Source organism: Chanodichthys erythropterus, chromosome 2, assembly GCF_024489055.1.
Source record: "Chanodichthys erythropterus isolate Z2021 chromosome 2, ASM2448905v1, whole genome shotgun sequence".
Lineage (NCBI taxonomy): Eukaryota > Metazoa > Chordata > Actinopteri > Cypriniformes > Xenocyprididae > Chanodichthys > Chanodichthys erythropterus.
The window spans coordinates 5742236-5769086 of NC_090222.1; the positions used below are offsets into that span (position 1 = coordinate 5742236).

The 26851-nt window shown below is 36.2% G+C and overlaps 2 protein-coding genes across 6 annotated transcripts in view; both read right to left on the minus strand.

Annotated features, from left to right (window-relative positions):
• arnt (aryl hydrocarbon receptor nuclear translocator) overlaps nucleotides 1-3923 on the minus strand; it is a 28992-nt gene extending 25069 nt beyond the window's left edge. For 3 of the 4 annotated variants that reach the window (XM_067400345.1, XM_067400329.1, XM_067400323.1), the window contains exon 1: nucleotides 3637-3921. In XM_067400345.1, the coding sequence (XP_067256446.1) occupies nucleotides 3637-3655 (19 nt within the window). In that variant the 5' untranslated portion in view covers nucleotides 3656-3921. Of the gene's footprint in view, nucleotides 1-3636 lie in introns of all 4 variants that reach the window. The other variant, XM_067400337.1, reaches the window with a different exon arrangement.
• Nucleotides 3924-6173: 2250 nt separating this feature from the next.
• cers2b (ceramide synthase 2b) overlaps nucleotides 6174-26851 on the minus strand; it is a 43696-nt gene continuing 23018 nt past the window's right edge. For both annotated transcript variants that reach the window (XM_067400359.1, XM_067400367.1), the window contains exons 3-11: nucleotides 25086-25203; nucleotides 24880-24998; nucleotides 22388-22445; nucleotides 22237-22287; nucleotides 21045-21137; nucleotides 20002-20130; nucleotides 14181-14287; nucleotides 13504-13657; nucleotides 6174-9005 (exon numbers count right to left, since the gene is read on the minus strand). In XM_067400359.1, the coding sequence (XP_067256460.1) occupies nucleotides 8859-9005; nucleotides 13504-13657; nucleotides 14181-14287; nucleotides 20002-20130; nucleotides 21045-21137; nucleotides 22237-22287; nucleotides 22388-22445; nucleotides 24880-24998; nucleotides 25086-25203 (976 nt within the window). In that variant the 3' untranslated portion in view covers nucleotides 6174-8858. The remainder of the gene's footprint in view (nucleotides 9006-13503; nucleotides 13658-14180; nucleotides 14288-20001; nucleotides 20131-21044; nucleotides 21138-22236; nucleotides 22288-22387; nucleotides 22446-24879; nucleotides 24999-25085; nucleotides 25204-26851) is intronic.

The window sequence follows — 26851 nt, forward strand, 5'->3', positions numbered from 1 at the left end:
TGATAGCGCGCGAGCGCAGGTGAGACCTGGGGCCGGTTGCATAAACCACTTAGACTTGTCTTAAAAGTTAAGATACAATTTTTTTTCTGTAAGAGTGGTCCTAATTTTTAAAAGTCCATTACATAAAAAGGTAGATTGGTGTAATTTGAATTGGAAAAATAACATTGATTACCCCTTGGTTAACTGCAAGTTGGTCAAACTAGTTCTTAAGACACAGTCTTAATATAGTGACTAAGTTTATGCAACTGGCCCCTGAACAGCACACGTTGCTATCTGTGTTTAAACGAACTCATTTAAGCCTTGCTGATTTAAACTTTCAAGAACAAGACGCGAAAGAGACCTCGCGCGCACTGTGAGAAGATTTGTGTGCGCTCATCCGAAGCGCGCACACGCTTATTTCAGTCAGCGCGCAAATACAGAGTTCTCTTTCAAGTCTTGCGCTTCAGCGGACAAATTCATACAAAAATTATGTCAACATGCCCGTCTTGTCGAGTATCTTAGCAAACATAGTCGGTTATGTCTTAAGTGAACGTATATTCGAGAAAGACAGCGCATGTGTAACAGTATCTATGTACTGGATTGTGCATGTCTTATAGGGAAAAAAAATATTCCTGCTGCCTGTTTTTAATGTTAAATCAAACAACAAATAACAAAGAAATCACTCACTGCTCTTGACTGAATCGTTTTTGTAACTTCAATAATGATAAATCGTTATTTAATACAGTAAAGATAATATGCAGTGTTATTTTATATTTGATTACTTATCCATTTTCTGTACCTGAAAACTACTGTTAGATACCTGAAAAACCTGAAAAGCACTGTTTATTTTATTTGAATATTTGCTTTATTGTACTTATTTGTGAGGTTGCTTGTAGTTTGATTTGTTCTTATTTTCTTTATTTTTATTTGACAGTAGTCCTATTTTTAGGGTCATGGTTTCCTACCGAACCGTACCGAAATCGTGACCCTAAAACCGTGATACGAACTGAGCCGTGAGCAATTTGAACCGTTGCACCCCTAGTGTCATCAACACTCAAAGTCCCTGCCACAGCAATGTTTTTGTTGTTTCTCACAGGTTTTTTTTTTTCAGTTTTTACTGTTCACAATCTTTATCTTGGCTGAAGCACTTTTGTTTTAATCTATATTAAGGATAATAAAATCAGCCTACGTTATAGTTTAATGTTAAAGATATTAATATTACTAGAGTGAGTCTTATGTTTATTTTTTATGTTTGTATGAAGGCTAAATACAAATAAAAGCTGAACAAATTTATTTGTACTGTTTTTATTTCTAAAATATTATATAGTTTTATAGGAAGAGATTTCATAGATTTGGCAAATTCATTTTTCAGACGTTTGTAGGTACAGCTATTCTTCTCTATTGTGATGTCTATCCAAGTGAAACGGCATCTGAAATGAGAGGGCAGGACTTGATTTCATCCTTCGGGAATTGGTTGGATCGTTGGAAGTTGGATGTTGCTAAGAAAATGGAGGCAGATCTGAATTACGAGGACGGTCAACGGCACTAAACAGAGAGAGCGCACGCAAGAGAGACTGACTGACTGACGGTGCATGTCCATTGGCGTGGAGCCAGCAGGGAAGAGTGAGTTTTCGGTTCGTTCCTTTTGAAGTTGAGCCTTACGCTCACGCGTAAGTTGAGCTTGCCGCTCAACCTCCATGGGAATGAATCTAAAAACGTTCTGCCAGCTTGCTCTATTCCAGTGGATATGCAGCCTGACAGACTGAGTGTGTCCTCCATCAGGTTTCTTTCAAAGTTTGAGAATACTGTACATCCCAATGACTGGCATCAGCGGTGGTTAGCGCATTGATCTCTATAAAGTGAAGCATCAGCTTACCCCAGCGAAACTCATACAGGTTTAGAACATTTTGAAGGTGAGTAAATGATGACAGAATGTTTATTTTTGGGTGAACCATCCCTTTTTGTGCCAAATCTTGTGTCAAAATGAAACATATTATACTGTCCACCACAAAACATTTAAATCTGAGATGAGTGAGGAAACACCGACAACACTCTGGTGCTGTATGGTATGTACAGGGATTGGACACTGAAACACTGGCCAATAGAGTGTTGGGAGTTATATATATATATATATATACAGCCTGGTGTAAAATCTCCACTGATTTCACATTCCATCAGTAAGAGCAGTGCGTGAAGGTGTGAAGTGTGAAGAAATAACACAACTGTACATAAAATATTGAAATCCATACAACATAATAGGAGACATATCAGAGATCAAAACAGGACAAATTGTTTGTGCATGTCTTGCTGGCTCATCGGTAACCAGAACAGCAAGTATTTGTGGTGTATCGAGAGCTGCGGTGTCCAGGGTAATGTCGACATACCACCATATAAAATGAACCATTTCAGGAGCTCCACAGAGTCAATATATTTATAGCCAAACCTTTGGTCATTGTGCCAGTGACAAATGTCAGTTTCATTGGTGCCAGCAGTGCAAATTCTGGGCTGTGGACATTGTGAAACATGTATTGTTCTCTAATGAGTCCATCTTCACTGTTTTTCCCACATTTGTGGGAGTTACGGTGGAGAAGAAGCCCCGAAGAGGCTCAATACGCGACTGTTGCTGCCCAGAGTGAAGCACAGGTTGGATCAGTGATGGTTTTGGCATTCCCTACTGTGCTTGATGGGCTCAGACTACCGGACCATTCTGGAGGACCATGTGCAACTAATGGTTCAAACACTGTACCCTGAAGGTAGCAATAATTGTGACAGAATGGTTTGATGAACATAAAAGTGAAGCTGAACATCTCCCATGGCCTGAGCAGTTACCAGATCTAAATGTTTTTGAGGCACTTTGGGGTATTTTGGTGAAGCAAGCCAAAAAAAAAAAAAAAAAAAAAAAACTTTTCCCATCACCAGCATCACATAGTGACATGAACAACAGTGTTCTGGAAGAGGAACGGCTCAAAATCCCTCTTAAGACTTGTATCTGTCATTCCCAAGATGAAATGATGCTGTATTTGTCTGCAAAAGGAGGCTGCACCATAATACATTATTGTGGTCTAAAACCAGGTGTTTCAGTTTGTCCTACCCTTTTTTTTTTTAATGAAATAATTATTTAATTCAGAATGCATTCAATTTATCACAAGACATTAATTCTTCCACAAAAGATTTCTACAAAATGCAGTTCTTTTGAACTTTCTAGTAATTTGTCATTACGGAGTTACATTATAATGATCAATAATCCGTGTATGACATTTGAAAACACTCTGATGCTGTACTGTATACATGCAGAACAGATCAATAAGCAAAGCTGACCTGAATCAAGACCAACACAAATGTCCATCATGAGCATATGACTGTTGTTTTGGGCCTGTGTGAATGACAGCTGAAGCACAAACTGCCACAAGTGTCAGATCAAACTGTCACCTCTTTGCTACTTAAAAACAAACCCTTATTCCCACAGCAAAGTACGCGAAGGGCAAACGTTAGTCCAGTTTTCCCTCCACGAGCTTGTGCTATTAGCTAACGTTATATCACAACAGTCGAGCTAACAGCTGCTCGAGCTAACCAGCCCAACTGCTCATAATGGTCAAAACAAGCACAACTCAAGACATTTAACAGCGTAATCGTGTCAAAATGAGTTTTATACGTTACCTGAATTAGCTGATGTCATATCCTACAGGTAAAGGTGTTCGCTTGGGAGGAAACAAACAACGTTACAAAACAACTTTCCCAGCTGCAGAGAAAAAGATCTCCCTGTCCAATGTTTGTTTCTTCTCCAGTGTGGGTTTTACTTCGTCCGAGTCTTTTAAAAGTACTTTAAAACCGATGTCATGAGTTTAAACCGAGTGTCATTTTCACCGCAGGCCCGAACGGACGGGTTTGCAGATGTTGTAATAGTTGTTTTTCTTTCCTGCTCTTTGACTTTTTCCAGTTTAAAAACCTCCCCTGAACCAAGATGGCGCCTGTAATCTTCTCGTAAGCAGCAGAAGCGCGTCACAGGAGGAAACGAGAGTCTCTGCGCGAGCCAGACGCGCCACTCTCCTCCGCAGCAGCCTGTGCTGCAACTAACGCGCGCTGAGCATGCCATAAATCCGAAATTACATGCCATAATTATGAATTTTAAGTCATAATTTCGACTTAGTATGTCACATTTTGACTTTTTAGGTCACAGTTATGAATTTTAAGTCATAATTTCGACTTAATATGTCACATTTTGACTTTTTGTGTCATAATTATGATTTTTAAGTCAAAATTTCGACTTAGTATGTCACATTTTGACTTTTTGTGTCATAATTATGATTTTTAAGTTATACTTTCGACTTTTTATGTCATAATTATGAATTTTAAATCATAATTTCGACTTAGTATGTCACATTTTGACTTTTTGTGTCATAATTATGATTTTTAAGTCATAATTTCTACTTAGTATGTAACATTTTGAATTTTTGTCATAATTATGATTTTTAAGTTATACTTTCGACTTTTTATGTCATGATTATGAATTTTAAATCATAATTTCGACTTAGTATGTCACATTTTGACTTTTTATGTCATAATTATGATTTTTAAGTTATACTTTCGACTTTTATGTCATGATTATAAATTTTAAGTCATAATTTCGATTTAGTATGTCACATTTTGACTTTATGTCATAATTATGATTTTTACGTTATAATTTCGACTTTTTGTCATGATTATAACCTACATTAGCCTTTTTTTTCTAATGTGGAAAAAAATGGGCTTCCATACGGGTTCAGTTTCTTGTTCAAAGTACCTTGTATTTTATTATATTTAATTTAATTGAGTGTTGTTGTTTTTTGTTTTGTTTTGTGTGTGTGTGTGTGTGTGTGTGTGTGTGTGTGTGTGTGTGTGTGTGTGTGTGTGTGTGTGTGTGTGTGTGTGTGTGTGTATTACTGACACTTTATTGCTCTGTCAATATTGTTTCTATTATTTCAATAAAAACATTATTTCAATAAAATATCCAATGAAGTACGCTAAAATGGAATTGAAATTACAGAATAAAAGTAGTAAAATAGTAGTAGCCTAGTAGTAAAGCATACTAATAATATCCCAAATATAGGAAATACTTCAGCATATAACATTGAACATGACCTGTAGTATTTTAAGTTCAAGATTAATGCATGTGGAGATTTAAATTTTGTTATAGGAGTCATTATATGTGTTATTTATCTTATGAACACAATTTAATCTTCCTGAGGTATTTCCGGTATTGGTCAGAAATGTAATTGTTTATGTAATTGTGTAATAAGATTCTAAAATTTATATTCTAAACACTTTATGATATAGATATAACCTGAAAATTTCAGGCTTGTGATAGTTTGTTGGAGGGAAGGGGTTAAATAATAAGAGAAGACCAGTCTATGGAGAAGACCGATGACGTCTGCTGAAAAGTGTTTATATTTTGATAACAGTCCAAGATTTTAAATATTATTTATTTTATTATTATTATTTGATTAACATGCACTGATGAATCATGCAAAATAAGACAAGAAAGTCAAGAAAAATAAGACAAGAAAACAATTTACTAAATTAAAACATGTAACCAATCGCAGTAGCGTCTGGAGGTCACATGACTCCACGCGGAAGAGACTCTCGAGTGGCATTTCTTCCATTCATTGAAAATGTCTTTGCGTGAAATTCATGAACTGCATTCCGATTCAGAGAGGTCCCTAAGTTCACTTGACTTTGACAGTTTTCAAAGGTTCACTTGATATTTAAAATGTCCCACAACGCTAACATAGCTAGACGAATTATGACCGTTGTGAAAAATAAATGCACTTCAGCATACTTCGAAAAAGAGTAGCCTACTTATTACGGAAACTGTGAACCATGTAATGTTTTTGAACATGTAACTGAATGTTATTGCAATGAAATGTAAATGTATATTAAATGGAATTAGCTGAATTTCAGTTGGACTTAAGTACAACTTATATTGTCTTTAAATAAATTGATAAGCATTTATGGTAAACAAATGTACTTTATTGTCATGAAAGGTATGTCATGTAGCTATTATATGTAATTACACATTTTAATGATGAAGTTGCAGTGTAGTGCATTTAAAATATATGAACTTTTAAGTCATTTGGAATAACTCATTAACAGTTATAATCAAATATTCTACATGTGCTTTAGTATGTAGGAGAAATCAGACACATCAGGCACGGCACACATTCAGTATTTTATTGTTAACATTTTCCATAATAATATCATCATATTACAAAACACAAGAAAAATACAAAAAAAAAAAAGGTAATACTGTAATCTGACTCGGCTGCATTTGAAACAATGTACAGAGGACAATGGGAGGAATGATGAAATCAGAGAAGGACAAAGAAATGCAATGTGAATGAGATTCTTAGAATAGAGTAGGTTAGTCAGAGGTGATGAAAGAGTGTCATCCATGATTGAATCTGTACAGAAATGTAGAGAGTACTGGCCGCTTTGAGTGAGAATAACCTCACAAAAACTGCACCACAGAGAATGGAGTTCATCAGCAAGAAGTTTCAAGGGTGGCAAACTGCATCAACACAAACTCACACACTTTTACACATTCTTTCTATCTTTGGTTTGCAGCCTGTGAATGTTCAGAATCTCTGTGAAAACAAACATGCTACAACTTTATCCAGTATGTGTTTGCTCAGTGTTACGAATAATAATAAATATGGGTTTTAATATCATAAATTGGGGAATCTCTTAAAGGTAGAGGTTTTCCTGCCCCCTCAAAAAAACAAAAACAAAAACAAAACTTGTGTTGCCATGGAGAGTATATTACATCAGTGTACCGCATGGTTTTCCTTTGGTTTACACACTGTCTGTGTTAGAAAGTTTGTAACATTTGGCACAATAGCCATATTTAAAGGTGCACTCAGTCATTTTTTGTTTATAATGCGTTAGCTGATATGGCAGTCGTCTTGGGTTTATACTGACACTTTAGTGCAATGCAATGAGGAAAACATACTGAGTGCACTTTTAAATGACATAAAACATGGAAAGAAGTGTTTATAGAAGTAAAAAAGAAAAAGTCTCATGGGTCCCACTGTATAGTAGTGGTCACATTTACCATTGTTTGGCAAATTTTTATGGGCAAAATACAGTAATTTCAATAGTAAGTGAGCAGGAATTTCGCATGAGAATGACACATTTCTAAGCATATTGAAAATATTGAGCATATTTGTCACGTTGACAAACACAAGTCTGCTTGATTTAAAAGTGACTTCTGTGTGAGCATATTTCTTCATACATCAACAGACAATGGAGCTATTACAAAATTTCGTTAGTGTGAAAGCACCTTAAGTTGGTATTTAAATGTACTTCAGTTGTGACTGAAAACAATGTAGATGCATAGTTATACTCTGAAAAGTATGGAAGCTTGTTTCAATCCACAGAATATTCACAATTGCTTGTTTATGTCTCATAATAGAGTGCAGCAGTCGGGTTCTGGAAGTAAAAACTCCATTCATTTTCTCCATAGGGAAATTGATTTTGAACGATAAATTATAAACCTTTAAAGACAGACCTACTGTGAGCTATGAGGTTGTAATCAAAGGTATTTGATTCCATAGAGGCTGCCAGTCTGCATTATTTCAACTTGGTTTTAAAATAACTGTGTTTAACAATGGAATTTGTGGTGAAAAACTACATTACCCATGATGCTGTACAGAAAATTCCACTAATCAAAGCAAAACACGCCAATAGAGCTCTTTAGGTCCGCCCACTCCTCGAAGCGCTGCGAATCTCCTACTCTCTAAAAATACTTAAATATATATATATTATTTTCAAACACTTTTGTGCTTAAAATTAAAGTATGTAATGTTATCATTCACCTCGAAGCTGGTTGGCTTGGTTCATGGCTTATAACGCTTTAACAAAGACTTTTTTTAAAAATTCCTATGAGAATGAATGGAAAAAATACTTCAGGAATCAGCACCGCTATTCTGAGAAAACTTTATAACTTGCAACTTTGAGTTAAAAAAGAGATTGTGAGATATAAACTCACAATTCAGACTTTTTTCTGAGTTTATATCTTACATTTCTGCCTTTATTTCTCGCAATTCCGAGTTTTTAAAAAAGTCAGAATTGTAAGATATAAACTTAAAAAAAAAAAAAACAGAAATGCAAGTTTATATCCCACATTTCTGACTCATTTTCCTCAGGATTGTTGAATGTAAACTTATAAAGTCCGAAATGTAAGAAATGAACTCACAATTGGGAGAAAAAAGTCAGAATTGTGAGACAGAAAGTGTTTTTAAAATGAAAAAGAGAAAAAAAAAAGGCATGAAAAAGAGCAAACGATGGCAAAAGAAGGCACTATTTCAAGGGGCAGGTCACCTAAAATAAGTGTTCTTTAATCATGTTGTCCACAACCCATACGACTTTTTAATTTAGGACATCAAAGGAAAAGTTTAGCGTAATGTCTGAGCTTACAATAAAATTAGCTCCAGAATGCACAAAAATGCACCATAAAAAAAGTCCGCACGACATGAGCGCTTTATTTCAAGTCGTACAACAGCTTCACCATTGCCTTTCATTCTATAGGCAAGAGCAGTTTGGACGTTCTGCTATAAATAACTCCAAGAAAGTCATAGAGGTTTGGAACAACATCAGTAAATGATATTGATTTTAAGTGACCTGCTCCTGTAAGCATACGTCAGTAGAGGCAGCGTTCCTCTGTTTGGCACTTGTGACCGATGTGCCTGTGTTCGTGTGATGACTGTTACTGTATGTGTGTGTTTGTCTGTACTTTGTAGTGTACAAATCGATTATCTGTTCGTAAAACTGGTTCTGTTCTTCTGTTCTGCTTCAGGAGAGTCTTTGTGTTTTTGAGCATTTCTCCATCCTGTCCTCTCAGGAAGTCACTCTGTTTTAGAGTGGTTGTTGTTATATGTGGCGTGACCATTCTGAGCTGGTCCGTTTTTCTTTATCTCTCCGTTTTTCATCTCCTCTTCCTCCTCTGACTCATCCGTCTCATCTCTATCAGACCTCTCATCTTCTACTGACGACTGTTGAGTAAGAACAGAAGAGAATCACTTCTTCAAATAAATACACAAAGACAGAAAGACAACTGATTTAAAGGGATAGTTTAAGTACACTTAAGTGACCTTTTATTTAAAGAAGTACACTTATTATTAAGTGCTTGATTATAATTTTAACCCTGTTGCGTTATTCAGTATAACATTTAAAGTTAATATATTTTAAACATACTAAATTCCAACTACATCATTACAAATGTATTTAAATACATGGCACACTAGTTTCTGTAACATCATGTATGTCTTGTTTAGGCCTTGTTTTCAGTGTGTTTTGAACTTTGTCTTCCTTGACCCAGTTTCTCAGTTTCTTTGATTAACAATCCCTGTTGTTTAATTAATTAACTCATCAATTCCCTTCATAAATACCTCTTCCTCTGTTCATCTTCATTTGAAAGAGTGTTTTTAGAGATCATTCCTGTGTATTACTTTTGAAATGAATATATACTTTTGATATGAAACAAAGTCTCAAATTTAAATTTTTGCAATTTTGAAAGAAATTTAAACAAATAGCATTCTGTGGCTCTTTAATGTGTCGTGACAGATCGCTGTAGCGCCACAGTTCAAGTGGCTCGTGAACCGATCATCTCTTTCTACTAGTTAATTTATAGCATCAAATAAACATGAATGAATGGAAAGACGTCACTACACACCATTTTTCAAGTTCAAGTCCACCGACGTTAACTCTCTCTGCTTTGTCGGACATTACAGCGAATCTACTGTTATTGATCGCTGATCGCCTGTCAATCAAACTCCTGGCGATGCATCAATTGTGCTCCTTCTTGCAAAAAAATGATGTCTATGAAAAATTTCTGTCAGGATTCAGGCCTCATCATATCACAGAAACTGCACTTTTTAAAATTACAAATGACTAGCTTCTGACCAAGGCTGTATCTCAATACTAGTGTTACTTGAGCTCAGTGCTGCGTTCGACACTATAAATCATAAAATACTCCTAGATCGACAACAAAATTACACTGGTATTCAGGAACAGGCATTAAGGTGGTTTAGATCATACCTATCAGACCGTCACAATTTTGTTTATTTAAACAGGGAAACGTCTAAGATAACATCAGTAAATTATGGAGTGCCTCAAGGATCTGTGTTAGGCCCTCTGCTATTTTCAATATATGTGACCAATCACAGAAAATAGGGACACAAATCGGTTCTGGGGCATTTTGAGTTAAGAAAGTGTAGTCTCCAAGCTTTCCAATGATGTGTAACACATGGAAATCTGATAATATTTGGAGAAGTTGTGGCCATTTGAAGGTAGGCACTCAAAAAAGCTCTAAAGAGAAAAAAATGCCTGTAAAACTTGTGCAGTTCTCGCCTGTTCTCACCTGCTGGGAGTGACAATAGGGCTCATTTACATCTCATTTAGATAAGCCATACTCCCTGTAAAGCTCCCCCTGTAAAGCTGCATGGTTGGAAATACAAACAGACAATGACACGCCCCTACTGCGAGATAGAATCTCAGAAATCTCAACTAACAGATTCTGCAAAAAAACAAAAATCACCAATTTTGAAAAAAAAACAAAAAAAAAACTGCTATGCTGATCGTACTCAATTATATATTTCATCAAGACCAGACAAAATCTCTAAATTATCCAAGTTGACAGAGTGTGTTAAAGATACACATTTTTGATGACCAGTAACTCTCTTCTATTAAATTCAGATAAGACTGAAGTATTACTTAGTGGACCAAAAACCTGTTCACAGAATCTCTCAGACTACAATCTGCATTTTGAAGGATGTACTGTTACTCCATCCTCGACAGTTAAAGACCTGGGTGTTATATTAGACAGCAACTTGTCCTTTGAAAATCATATTTCATATATTACAAAAACAGCTTTCTTCCACCTCAGAAACATCGCTAAGCTACGGGACATGTTATCTGTTTCTAATGCAGAAAAGTTAGTTCATGCATTCATGACCTCTAGTCTAAAATTACTGCAATACATTACAAGCTAGTTGTCCTGTATCTTCAATAAACAAGCTACAATTACTCCAAAATGCAGCTGCTAGAGTACTTACCAGGTAAAGAAAATATGATCATATTTCACCAATTTTATCATCTCTACACTGGTTACCTAGTGATTATAAAGTATCGCTTCTGGCCTATAAGGCCCTAAATGGTTTAGCTCCTGTGTACTTAACCGATCTTCTATCGCCCTACAATACTTCACACTCTTTAAGATCACAAAACTTCTGGTTGTACCTAAGTCCACTAAAAGAGGGAGAGCGTTTTCACATTTGGCTCCTAAACTCTGGAATAGTCTTCCTGATAACGTTAGGAGCTCAGACTCGCTCACCCAATTTTAATCTACATTAAAGATCTCTTTAGCCAAGCATTCACATAATGCATCTCATATCCATGTACTCCAGTTATATCAATTGCACGATTATCTTTGCTTAATGTTATGACCAGCAGCTACACTAATTATTCTCCATTTGCTTTTCTGTTTTATCTCTGGATGACCATCCCGAGGTGATTAGAGAGTACATCAGCTCCAGTTGGATCCAGCCTTTTATGAAGACTTCAGATGCCTCAACACCCATGAAGAGAAGACCTCAACCCCTGCGAGGACTTCAGATGATTCAACTCTGGATCAACATACACCATTCCAAATTTTGCTATATAATTGTTAAAATATATTCACTACTTCAAAGAGCTCATTGATTCTGCCTTAAATTAATACACTGTTAGCTAACTGCATGATTATATATGTACATTTTTTAAATGACATAATTTGGACACAGTCACCTCTAAATTGTAATGTTGACATGCATTTTCTGTAATGCTGCTTTGAAACGATATGTATCGTGAAAAGAGCTATACAAATAAATGTGAATTGAATTGAAATTGAATTATTCAGTAGTACATTTTAAGCAGATTTCAAAGACAATAGAAGTAATTATGAAATTACATATAATGACGTACTACAGTCCTACTTGTCATTTTTTTTAACTATAATACATTTTTCATTTCATTGTAATTAACATACAATTAAAAGCATTACGTTCATTTTGATAAGTGCTCTTTTTAAAAGTATGCTAAAGTGTACTTCTTTTTCACAAGGGTTTTGAGCCTCTGAAGTCATACAATAAATGTAAAATTCAACTTTAAGTTATCTTTTTTAACTTTAACTCTCTTTATCACTCTGAACTATAGGGTGAGAAAGCGAAATAAATAAAACAGAGATTGAAAACTTCCCTACATTTTCCTTCATAATCACAGACAAATGCTCCTACATTATAAATATTTAAATTATTATAATAATGATGATAATACAAATCAGGAGAGATCCAATCGTATTTGGTCAATACAGTGTTTCAGCTGTGCTGAGGCCAAAATACTAACAGTTATGATCCAAAACACCATTCTTAATTATATAATTAACTTATGTAATAGATATATTAAAATTTAAATGCATTTGTGTTTTTTTGCTACCTAAACTTACAAAAAACAAAATTCCTCTAGTTGTCATGAACAGGTGCTGCTTGAACCATTTGGGGGTTCTATTATCTTTAGAGACCAGGTTTGCTGGAGCTCACAATCGGGGGTAATTTCCTCTACTGTCTTTAGATGCTTTGGTTAAGCGGTCACCTGTGAGTAACACTTTTAAGGACTGCCCACTGAATGCCTTTAAAATACAATGCATGCCTGCCTTAGCTGAATTTGATGACTGCAAAACGTTCAACAACACAGCACGTTCTCATTAAACGTTCTCATTGGCAGCAACCAATCAGAGAGGAGCAAATATATTGCCAACTCAATACTTTATTATAAAAACTTGTTAGGCACTTTATTTCAACTTTTCAAATATTTTCTTCATTTTTATTAAAAATAAATGCCTTTCCGATCTGATTTGTGACAGGAAAAGGGAGAAGAGCGAGTTCGGCAAAAGGCGGATTCGAACCCGCGTCGATCGCATCAAAAGCTATTCAAATGTCAAACGCCCTACCGCCTACGCTACTACAGATGTGAAGAATCCCATCTTTTTAGTATTTAACTGAAATCATTCAATAGCTTCATTACAGCATACACACATTACTTTCGGACAGTTGTTGGTATTTTAAGCATTATATGAGGTAAATTCCCTGTTTTGGGTTGACGCATGACAACTTACTAGCGTAAAAAGATAAAAGTTCACACTCCTTTTCTCCACTCCACTGCTGCTGAGAAGCCGCCATCTTGTTTTAATATTTTCTGAAATCTCCGAACCGGTCACGTGATCGGCTGCTAACATTCTGATTGGAGGATCTCAAAAAATTGCCCACAACCGATCTAACGTATCCAGATATAAATTTGTTGCTCATACTCAATGGGAAAGTGCCCAAGCAACGTTGCTCAAAAAGTTGCCCCGTGTATCATCACCTTTACACTATTCCCATGAGATAAAATGGAAACACTGTTCATCTGTTACAGATAAAACAGTGTGGAAGTGATTATGAATTCACACAGACGTACATTACTCCTCAAAAAGCTGAAGGCCAAGCGTATGATCAGTGCGGCCCAGAAGATGTGCAGACACAGCAGAACCAGCAGCAGCCCGTTAAAGAAGTAATATCCAAAGAAAGGAGGGTACACGGTCACGGGATACACCCACGTACAGTACATGATCCTGTGAGAAAGACAGAAACACATGAGTTACATGCAGAGCTTGACATTAAGTTTTTCGCTCACCAGCCACTGTGGATTGTGGTTTTCCAGTAGCCACTCAGCATTTTCACTGGCCACAATTTTGTTGTTGGGAAATTACATTTTATTAGGAATGTGACAATACACTTAGATGATACACGAGAACGAGATGATATTTTTTAAGAAATCTTCAATTTCGGAATATATGACTGAAAAAAATAGTCTTTTATTTAAAATGCTAAACAATGCAGGTGCATTTTGAAATGTTTTAACTAATCTAGAGCTGTCACTAATGACTATTTTGGTAATCAAGTAATCGGTCAATTAATTTGTCGATTAATCATTAATCAGATTTTTTTTGTGGTAATAAAAATAGACCTAAATGAAAATGACTTCAAAATAACAATGAGGCGGTAATAATTGGTTCAATAAAGTATCAAAAGCAATAATCATTTGTTACAATTTGTGTGGAGAGAAACAAAGTGAGAGACAGATGAGATGTGTACCGGAAAGGGAAGATGATGAGGCGTGTGACGATGAAGATCGCAGCAAACAGGATGAAGATGTAGTTGCATGCGTTCTTCCATCTCGCGTAGTTAAACATCTTAGCTGACTGAGAGAGAGAGAGAAAGATGATATGATATGAGGGAGAGAAACTGATGTGTACAGAAGACAGAGAGAGAGAGACGGAAATGGTTTTTCCACTGATATACATCATGTCATGAGTTGTCATTTTGCATCCAAATTCACATCATCTGTACTGTATCGATTACAGCACACCTATGTAAAGGCTCATTCTGTGGTCGCGTGAAAAAGGATGCAGCGGCTGGACACCTGGTGCTATAACAGCAAAAAAAAAATAAAATAAAATAAAAATTAAAAAAAAATGGCTATAAAAACATAAAAAACTATTGACTTGAAAATTGGCATGCAGTGTCTTCGTCCGAGGTACCATGACTGCCTATGAGGACATTGACATATCTCAAAAAACATGTCCGCCATCGGCCAATGAATTTTGAGCAGCTATCAGACAAGGTTAACGGAGGCTGATCGGAACGAAACTCGCTGGACCTGTGACTCACGGCCCAGAGGCCTGTGAGAAATTCTAAAGAAATTGGCCACCAGGGGGCACCTTTGCATTTTTTCATGTGCGTAAAGCAGTGATCGCGATCGACCGGTCGATCTTTATCACTGTTCCAGTAGCAGAAAATAACAGAAATATGAGTACAAAATAGCCTACATTACATTACATTTCTCCAGTCTTTGTACTGTATTTTTGTATTTATTTTTCTGTTATTTTCGGGAGCTACTGGGACAGTGATAAAGGTAAATAGCCCACATTATGTCTCAGTCTGTAAAACGGCCGTAAACAAGAGACCAGAGAGGCTAGAGACAGACGCGAAGAGGAGAAACTTCTGTAGCAGGCAGAGCAGATCACTGTTCACGATGCTCGAAATATATGAAGAAAATATAAATATTGAATTAGCGGTGAAGGGTTATATGAATGCATCTCTAAAAGGAATTACTGTCTTCAGAAAAATTTCGATGGCAAAGGCATTTTATTTTCATCTTACCTCCGAATAAAGTAGCTAATGGACTATATGCACGGAGCGTTCTTTAGAACTTCCGCATTAATATAAGCCAGCTCGAAAACTTCCGGTGAGATGTCATTTGCTGGTGTTTTGAGCATCGGTAGTGTAATACTTAGTTTATAATCACAATATAGTCACTTAAATAGTGTGGCATAGCATTAATTTAGTTATTCAAACGCAAGACAGCATAAAAAATAAATAAAGACGTACCTCAATGTTCCTCCTCGGCTAAATTCAATTTGACCATTAGTTTTCACACTTTTATGTGGAAAAAAAGCATCAAAAATTAAATATTTATTGTGCACTTTAGTTAGATTAATTGAATAAATGTGTGTTTTCACAAGTGTGCTGAAATCATTGATCTTGCACTGCACTGACTGACAGCTGCTGTGATTACAAAGGGAGAGCACGGTGCTCGCTTTCTGTGTAATTCACAATAAACGTTATTGTTTTTCATAAGATTTTGTGAGTATTTCATACTTCACATTGACAAAATGTATTTTAAACCTAGTTTGTTTAATATTTAGTCAAAAACGAAGTGAAAAACGTTTAGAGGAAATGGCTGATATGTGCGCAAATAAATGCAACTTTGCCGCCATCTGGTGGTTAAAATGCTAATTACTGTCTTTTTTATTTTTAGATAAGTGTTTTCTATCAAATGTTAAATTTCCTATATTTTTAAACGTTCGGTTTTACAATGGGGACAATCTCAGAAGGATGAACAAATAATGTTTGTGGTCATCACATTAAAAATAACATTTGAAGTGCTGGGAAAAAATGTGTGTGCGTGTCTAATTACAGACACGGCATTTTTAAACAGTCCCAATAGCTTAGTCTTTATTGCAATCAATAAAACTGGTTTATTGGCAAATTAGGTAAATGTGATAACTACATTAAAATATAAATACAACATTAAAAAGTCAACCATAGATGGTTTTGTGTCGATGTACAACGACTACAGAATGAACAGCTAACAGTTCACCGGAAGTGCTCGAGCTGGCTTAACGACAACCAGGAAGTAACCCGTGCATATAGTCCATTATTAGCGCAGTTCAACTTTGTTTACAGCGGTAACCAAGGAAACACTGTATCACTGCTGCTCCATAAGCGCCACCTGCTGTCAGAGAGTGAATCTGCTAGGGCTGCCCCCTAATAGTCGACTAACCGTTAGTCAACTTAAAGAGGCTTGGTCGACCAAGATTTTATTAATCGGTTAGTCGCAGAAAAAAAAATCTCCACGGGAAGTGGCGAGGTCACGCAGTCCTAGAGGCACAGATCATTAACTGCAGGAAATCCAAACATTCACCTATCATTTATCGACCTCAAATATGGCTTATCACTTGAAACATACTTTAGTCCATTCTCTTTAATGTTTGCCTATAGATAAATGTGCGCTATTATTTGGTGCATATCCAAGTGTTTGTGTGGAGAGCGTGTTTACTGCATGACATGGAGGCGCCGGTGTGATCACTGCACTTAACTTAAAATACTCCGTCATTTTTGGTCATAGATAAAAGTAATGCAAAATGTAAAGGGTCTACTTTTATTTCTGTAAACTCACAATAACAGCAAAACGTTGTGCTTTTGTAAAACAATGAAAGCAATCAGGATGCGTTTTCTGATCTCGGTCTCAGTGAACTTGAGCTCGTAACAAGCATGAACCGAAACTCATCGTATAGGCTGCTTTCCTCACAGACACATGAAATATATATCTATAGCTTGGAATGTCTACTTTTAAACGAGCCAATTCAAATGGAAAATAAATATTCTCAGATTATGTAATCCATATGAAACTTGCATATAGGTGCGTCCACTACTGCGGAGATGAGAGATGAGTCAGCATTGTTGACTTAATCTCTGCAGCCGAAAACACAGAAAACATTATCAATAAATTATTAAAATGTTTAGACAGTCTCCTTGCTGTTTTTTCACGACACATTCATAATCGCTACGTTTGCCGGTGCACTGTGGCAAGCTTTATGCATGTGTTTGAGCACTGATTAGGTTACATAAGATTAAACGCTCATTATTATGATTTATGGCTTATTAATATAAATGCGCGATTAGTCGACTAATGGCTTAAATGAACGACTACTGGTAGACCGGAAAAATCTTTAGTCAAGGGCAGCCCTAGAATCTGCGTCTCATTCAGTCTGCTGTTTTTGTTTCATACTTTTTTGTGTAGCATATAATTTCACAAAGATAAAGTCAGACCGTTCTGTTTTTGCTTTAAATCTTGAAATTAAATCTCAATTAATTCAAATAAAAAACAACTGCTCATGCAATGTGATAGCATCTTTGTTTGGATTGTGATTAAAAAGCAGTGGTTCCCTCTAATTTGAAATGGCTATGTATTTTTGTTTATAATAATAATAATAATAATAAATATCTGCAACCAGTATCAAAATCGGCCAATTTGCTTGTAAAAATAAATAAATCAGAATCTAAATTGGCCATGAAAAAAAAAAAACTAAATACAATCTGGGCTGTCTTTTTCTATCAAGTAGATCTTGTCTTTCATAAAGGTCGAGGTCAGGGATCTTGGGCTTAAAAAGGTTGGTGACCGCTGGCGTAAAGGATTGTGTATCACACAATTTTTTGCACACACCCACAACATTCATACCACATGGTAGAACTCTTTATTCTGAGCAACTTTTTCAACTTTGGCGAACTAGTCCTAAGTTTTTGGCTCAACCTCAATAACTGTTAAAAAGCTTTATAAAGTATAAATTTCCCATGGTAAATTGACTGTATTGGCTGTAAATGGTCTTTTCCATCTATGATTGAGATGGTTACAGGCTTGCTAAATAAAACATTATACCTTTTTATGCAAGTGCTTAAAGGGTTAGTTCATCCAAAAATGAAAATTCTGTCATTTATTACTTACCCTCATGCCGTTCCACACCCGTAAGACCTTCGTTAGTCTTCAGAACACAAATTAAGATATTTTAGTATAATATAGTTATAGTTGAATCCATCAGATATAGTTGAAATCTGATGGATCGGTGAGGCCTGCATAGGGAGCAATGACATTTCCTCTCTCAAGATCCATAAAGGTACCAAAAACATATTTAAATTGGTTCATGTGAGTACAGTGGTTCAGTATTATTATTATAAAGTGACAAGAATATTTTTGGTGCGGCAAAAACCCCCAAAATAACGACTTATTTAGTGATTATTAGGCCGATTTCAAAACACTGCATCATGAAGCATCGGAATGTTTTTAATCAGCGTATCAAATCATGATTCGGATCGCGTGTCAAACTGCCAACAGCTGAAATCATGTGACTTTGGCACTCCGAACAGCAGATTCGATACACTTGCTGCGTCCCAATTCGCATACTATCCGTCCTAAATAGTTTTCAAAAAAAGACTTAGTATGTCCCAAATCGTAGTATGTTGAAATGAGTATTCCAAAGATACCCGGATGGTCTACTTTTTCCGGTTAGAATTCGAAGTGCAGATCCATGCAAACTTCTAACGGCTAATATTGCCCATAACACATTGCGCTGTGGACGAGGATTCGATTAGAACTACAAATATGAGTACAAAGTGGTAAAAAACTACAAACATGACGGATGTGCGAGACCGACGGTTAAGCAGAGCGGTTAAGATAAAGGGGCTTGAGTGATTAATAATCAGTATCTAACCTGACGAAATGATATTTATTAAATGTTATCTACATTATATTTCATCTGCAACAGCATTGTGAACTTTTATAAAAATGCGTTTGGTCATTAACTTCTAAATGCATCATTATGCAAAGATGAGGAGAGTTATTCCATGAAAAACCCATGACTGGCAGAACAACATTTCTCTCCGAAACGGTAGGAAATGAAATTTAATTGAATGTGGAGGATTTTAACTGTGACAAGATGATTGACAGGGTAGTTTAAACAGTTACAGGTTGCGTAACTAAGTGTCAGAACGTCCGTTAAAGACGCAATTATGACGAGGTAGTATGTCCCAAAGCTTGCATACTCTTCTGCTACACACTCAAAAGTATGCACTTTTTCTTTACAAGAACAGTACATACTTTTAGGACGTAGTATAAGTAGGCGAATTGGGACGCAGCGACTGATTTATTATTCTCTGATGCTTCCTGAAGCAGTGTTTTGAAATCGGCCATCACTATATAAGTTGTTATTTTGTTTTTTTTGGCGCACCAAAAATATTCTTGTCGCTTTATAACATTAATATTGAACCACTGTACTCACATGAACTGATTTAAATATGTTTTTAGTACATTAATGGATCTTGAGAGAGGAAGTGTCATTGCTCCCTATGAAGGCCTCATGGAGCCATTGGATTTCAACTAAAAAATCTTAATTTGTGTTCCGAAGATGAATGAAGGTTTTATGGGTGTGGAACAGCATGAGGGTGAGTAATAAATGACAGAATTTTCATTTTTGGGTGAACTAACCCTTTAAAGGCCTTAAAGAGCTTGAATCTCGATAATTGCTGCTGGCAGCTATATTATTCTGAAATATTATTGCAATTTAAAAAAGCTGTTTCCTAATTGAATATATTGTAAAATGTAATCTATTCCTGTGATCAAAGCTGAATTTTCAGCATCATTACTCCAGTCTTCAGTGTCACATGATCCTTCGTAAATCATCCTAATATGCTGATTTGCCTAGATTTTTACTAATATACACAACATCTATCCTACTCCACTCTTGACAATATCACACAGACGTCCCATTGTGCCTCTGTCCCTGGTTGTTGTTCTCACCTCTAGTAGATAGTCAGCTGAATCGTGCATGAACATGATGAGAGTTCCTGCTCTGATGTAATTAACACACCAGGAGAAACTGATCAGCATGATGGTGGCCACATGATGAATGATCTGCTCTTTAAAATCCTGGAAGAGAGTGTAAGATATGCTGATATCATTATATCATTATGAGACGTTCATACTACGCCTCTCGTTTTAATGTGATTAATCAGAAAACAATGAAAAAAAAAAAAAAAAAAAAAAAAACTCAATCATGATCCCTGCCTCACTAGATCATATTACACACAGCTAATGTGTTTAAATGCAGTATATTTGTTATATTTGTATATTCCTTTCCCATGAGGTCCTGTTATAATGTTAGTCAAGATGCCTGTCATAATTTAGTTTATAATGATGCTGTTTTTTGCTGCTGTGCCTTTGAGAACAGTTTGTGTGAATTTTAGCATATATGAATACTATAAATTCAAAGGTGCTGACTATAAGTCCACAGCACAGTTTTTAACTGCCCTGTGGAAGTAAAATAATGACAAATGTCTTTGAAACAAAAAAGCATGTTGTATTGCATTGTAATTCAACATGATTGTATATTTAAATATTTAGAATAATAAAAATTATATTTAGAAATTCAACAATCAATATTCACATTCCAAACTTTATTTCCAAAACATTCAGTATTAAAAAATAATAATAATAATAATAATACCACCTGTAATATTCAACAGGCAATTTTCGGTTCATTTTATTTTGCTTTATAAATTTACTTCCATAAATTCAGGTTCAAATGTTCATGTGTATAAATGTTTTCATCTTTCTGATGTCAGAGAGTTCCAGAAGAATAAAACATTGTTGCAGCAACATGGAAACATATTCTAAACATCTGTCATTAACCTCACCGCAAAAACAAAACAGCCTGCAGTGATTCCCATAAACTGCTGCTTTGAATACTGTGCTGCTCAAAAAAATAAAACGATTCATTGAGATGCAAAGATGAGGTTTGCAGTGTGATATGATGATGATGGGATGACTGATGGCAGACTTACTTTACGTTTGACATCAGATGCCACACTGAAAAGAAGTGAGGTGTAGAAACTCAGTTCCAGCATGTAGTACCAGTACTGAGACGGCAGGAGGGTCTGAATGAGAGAGGCACAGCAATCTGACATTTAATGCTTTACAAATAATGTATAAATTATTCCAAGCTAATTGCTTATTAACAGACTTTATTGTTATTACTTAGCTGCACATTCAGTTAGATGCAAATCATATTACATGAGTAGAAGTGGGTGGTATGACCAAAATCTTTATCAAGAAATGAGTAATTTATATCAAGTTTATGGTATCATTTATTATGTTATATTTTTCCCCTGGAAATTCAACTACAAAATGTTTAATATATTAAATTACATCTGATTATTTATTTGATAATCTAGTCAACTAAATACTTACATATGGATTATTACAGGATTTAAATTCTACAAATAAAAGGTCATTCTCCTTTTGACTATTTCCCTTGTGCAAAAGAATTGTGCTTAACTCTATTAAATGTGCACTAGTAAAAACTGTACAAGTAATATAATATTAATGAAATATAAGGCTGCTTAAGTGCACTTAAAGAGAGTACACTTCCACGAATATGTTTCTTAACATACTTAAATGCATTTTTAAAAAGAACACTTTGTAATAATGTCAAACTAAAAGTTTTACTTACAGTACATTTTAAATATGTTTTAATAATCTTTTGTCATGCTTTAAAGAAGTACACTTATTTTGATGCGTTGACTAATATACTAAAGCACATGTAAACTACTTTTAACTGCAGTGTGTTATTCAATATTACATTTAAAGTTAATATATTTGAAATGTACTAAATTGCTGAAGTATGTTCTTTTAAATTATACTATTCTTTTAAAGTATATTTTTCCACAATAAGTACTCTTTTTAAAAGTATGCTAAAGCAAACTACTTTTTCACAAGGGTTTCTCTCTTTATTTTGAATTTAATGGTTGCTAACAAAAAGATCAAAAGCTCCTATTCAAAGCTAGCTGGCTATGGAAATGCTTGGTTCTTATCCCCTAAATTTGCAGTATTTGCTCCAAGTTTGTTTCCAATTGTTATACGTGGTCTACAGTATATTCTATTTGCTGGAAATGCCAAGGTGCCCTTTAGAAAATGAGCAGCTCTACATAATGTCTGTCTTTAGTGTGTCACGTTTTTAAAGGAGATATAACTCACCAGAGTGGGGAACCCTTTCCACATCTCCTCCAGATCATAAAACCAGGGTTTCTAGAGAAAGAGATAGAGAGGAAGGATTGTGTTATGCAATAAATCAGCACAGGAAATAAAATCAGAGGGTTAAAACAGGCTGAAAAAGCAAATGACTTACATCTATTAGTGCAACAAGACCACCAATGAAGGCGAGAAGATAAAAGGCGAATCTCCAGCTACAAAAGAACAAAAGGTTTAGTTAGTTAGTACGGTCCAGTAATTCACTGCTGGTAGATGCTGTAACTACACCATTATGGGGGCTCTTTTTCCATTTATGGTCATTCAAAAGAAAAGCGGTGTAAACATTTTCTTCAAGTAACATATAAGCACAAATATTTCATTATTTGGCTGCAATTTAAAGTGACCCTATTATGTTATTTTTTTTTGGAGGTCTCCTACAATAGGTTTACATGCATCCAAGGTCAAAAAACACCTAATTTTTCAAAGAGTCTGAAAAATTTTGTTCGCCCAGTCTCTTGTTATTGGTCTAACCGCTCTAATGCTTACAGTGCGTGTCAGAAACAAAACGCATATTGCCATATTTGAATTTCAGCTCCAGATTTTCCTTAGCACTTGATACACAGTGATGCGAACAGTAACAATGGTGTCGGTTTGTCCGTATCCATTCCAGTTCGAGACCTCGTCCTTGTGAAGTACATCAAAGTGGATTCACAGCACTGAAAACAGCGTCTTCTCAACATGTCGACAACATGAACCAAACCAGGCCTCAGCTACAAATACAGTGTTTGAGGGCAGGTAAACATAGACATCATTAGTGGACAGCTAATGAAGACCATAGGCTGGCATTATGCAAATGAGTTACATTGTTACGTAGGTTTGTAACAGGAAGTGAGACTGGAATTACTGATGACTCGTTTCAGTGATTATTTTAGGAGATAATAACTGTTTTGTCGTGAATTTTGATCTTTAAAACTTTGCAAACCTTACATGCAAAAACAGCTACATGAAAGATAATATTTGAAAAAGCATAACTTTAAAAGTTTATATACAACAAAAAAATTTATTTGCTTGTTGATTATTAGATAACTAGGAATAATTAATTGATTATTAAAGGTGCCCTAGAACTTTTTTAAAAAAGATGTAATATAAGTCTAAGGTGTCCCCTGAATATGTCTGTGAAGTTTCAGCTCAAAATACCCCATAGATTTTTTTTAATTCATTTTTTTAACTGCCTATTTTGGGGCATCATTATAAATGAGCCGATTCAGGGCTACTGGCCCTTTAATTCTCGTGCTCCACGCCCACGGAGCTCGCGTTTGCCTTGAACAGTGCATAAACAAAGTTTACACAGCTAATATAACCCTCAAATGGATCTTTACAAAGTGTTCGTCATGCATGCGGCATGCATGCGGCGGATTATGTGAGTTTTGTATACTGTTATATTGTTTACATTTGATTCTGAATGAATTTGAGACTGTGATCCGTGGCTAACGGCTAATGCTACACTGTTTGAGAGATTTATAAAGAATGAAGTTGTGTTTATGAATTATACAGACTGCAAGTGTTTAATGATGAAAATAGTGACGGCTCTTGTCTCCGTGAATACAGTAAGAAATGATGGTAACTTTAACCACCTTTAACAGTACATTAGCAACATGCTAACGAAACATTTAGAAAGACAATTTACAAATATCACTAAAATATCATGATATCATGGATCATGTCAGTTATTATTGCTCCATCTGCCATTTTTCGCTATTGTTCTTGCTTGCTTACCTAGTCTGATGATTCAGCTGTGCACAGATCCAGACGTTAATACTGGCTGCCCTTGTCTAATGCCTTTCATTATGTTGGGAACATGGGCTGGCATATGCAAATATTGGGGCGTACACCCCGACTGTTACGTAACAGTCGGTGTTATGTTGAGATTCGCCTGTTCTTCGGAGGCCTTTTAAACAAATGAGATTTATATAAGAAGGAGGAAACAATGGAGTTTGAAACTCACTGTATGTCATTTCCATGTACTGAACTCTTGTTATTTGACTATGCCAGGATAAATTCAATTTTTAATTCGAGGGCACCTTTAAATGAATGGGTTTCGACTTCAGCTAAATGAAATTAAAATAAATTCAGCTAAATTTCGGTGCATCACTAAATTCTTTTCACCACTACTTGATCAGTGACATTATTCAGGGTGTTCCCGCACTTTTGAGATGAATGGGAATGCTACGTATAGAGAACCTCCTTGGTTACTGTGCTCATCCTGAATGCACCTTTTCTTGCAAATAGAGTTCAATGCATTAGGCTTTAAAACCTGAGCTGGGTGTGTCAGAAAAATGTGCAGTGCTGTGGGCCTCTGAGACCAGGGCTGAGAACCATTGCATTTGAAAGAGCCTTTAAAAGTTTTACTAAACATATGAATAATTGAATAAGTGCCAAACACCAGTGGGAACACTTCAGAAGAAGAGAGTTGCCTTATATGCAGAACTGACTTAAGCTTTTACACAGGCAACATCACGCACTTACAGAAACCACTTTTAATAAACCTCCATTTAATCTTACACATTAGCAGCTAAAGCTCATCTCATTGGAAATGGGCCAGTACTATAGAAAGTGCATGTGAAGAACAGTGTGCTGGTGTGTTTGTACCTGGCCTCACAAAACTTCTTGAGAAGGCTTGGTCTGTCTTGATTCCTGCGCCGCCTGAACCAGCGCTGGACCTGTCGCTCTGTCCACCCCGTCTGCTTGCACAGTTTCTCTATTGAACTCTGGATAGTAAAAACAAAATAATTGCCATTGTGGTAGTGTGGTGCAATTTGTGATTCATGTATAAGTGCAGTTAGCAGTGTACGCACCTGTGGGGGTTTTTTAGTTGTGTTGCAATAGTAGGACTCCAGTGTTACGTTGTGTGTAACTCGCCTTCTGACAGTTTCCTTAACACCAAGCAGAGAGGCTAATGGTGTGGCAACATATCTGAACATACAGGGATATTTTTTTTAAAAGAAATTAATACTTTTATTCTGCAAGGATGCATTAAATTTATAAAAAAAAATGACAGTAAAGACATTTATAATGTTACACAAGGAAATAAATGCTGTTCTTTTGAACTTTCTATTTTTCGTGAAAATAAAAAAATGGAGGAGACACTGTAGGTCCTGAAGGCCAAGGTGGAGCCATGGTGATGTGCGGCGGTGAAGCCAGGGTCCTGGAGGACTGAGGTGGAGTGGGTGGGACTGAGGACCAAAGCAGAGCTGGACGGAAGGTGCAGACCGATAGAGCCGAAGGGGTGGAGGAACAAGGTGTAGCTGAAGGCCCAGAAGTCCATGGCGTAGGAGGGAGCCTGTTGAAGCCGTAAGGACAATGGTTCCAGGTGGAGCTGAGGGAGGGAGGAGCCAAGGTGGAGCCGACTGGTTGACAGGCCAAGGTGGAATGACGGGCTCGGCTTCTTGTAGCGGACACAGGGAATCCAAATTCCAAAGCAGAGCTGGAGACTGGAAGATCCAAGGTGGATTGGCGGAGCAGAGTAGAGCAAACAGAAGAGGAATTAAAGGACTGAGGGGAACCAGCAGAGGTGGGGCCAAAGAACGGAAGAACACCAGGGTGGATGGGAGACCCTGGAAAACACCACCTCCAATTCCTCACACAATTGTTTAGAAGTTATGCACAGCTCACCCTCAGTGGTGGGAATATGGGTGGGGCTCCACATCATGCCCACAAACTCCACTAACACACACTCTGGGACAGATGTTGATGCTGGCTCAAGCACCTGGTCAGATTTTTGTTGGGCTCGGGCTCCAGGATGAAGATGGGCACAGGCGTCAACTCTAGCATGGCCTTTGTGGTGAGCTCTGGCTTACTGTCCTTTGCGGGCTTGGGCTCTAGTGCCCGGTTGCATAAAGCACCTTAAGTGTAATTTTCCCTTAAGATCGCCCTTATGTTTCCCTTAAACTTAAGGGTGTTGCAGAAAATAACCGTTAAGTATTAATGGTGAAACGTCATAAACCCTAAGCATTTCCCTTGAGTATGTATTTTTCACTTAAGTAATCCCTTAAAAAGCCATAAGTGTTGCATAAAGCCCCTTAACCGTCATTTCCCTAAGTATAACATAAGGTTAAGAAAACTTCACCTTAAGTGTTACACGGAGTAAACGGGTTCAATCCAAGTCTTCTAATGAGACACGATCGAATGTTTTATATGATAAACAAATTGTACTTTAGCAGTTTATTCACACAAACATTGATGAAATCACATTACATAGCACATATCTTATATGGTCAACGGAAGCGCAAACGTGCACGTTTGAGCTTCCGACACAGCCGTAATCATATGTCTTTCAATAAATCGACATAAATGATGAGAGAATGTTAAAAATATCTTTATTTGTTATCCAAAGATGAATGAATGTCTTATGGGTTTGGAACAACATGAGGGTGAGTGAATGACGGCAGAAATCTCAATTTTTAGTAAATTATCAATTTGAGTTTTTTGTCTGGTCGTTCTCTTTCATATTTGGTTTTCTTTTTTGTTTTCCTTATCCATCTTATGTTGTTTTCGGTGAAAACCTACCACAATATGTATTAACAAATAACGTGTCCATGGCAGCAGTAGAATTTTATAACGG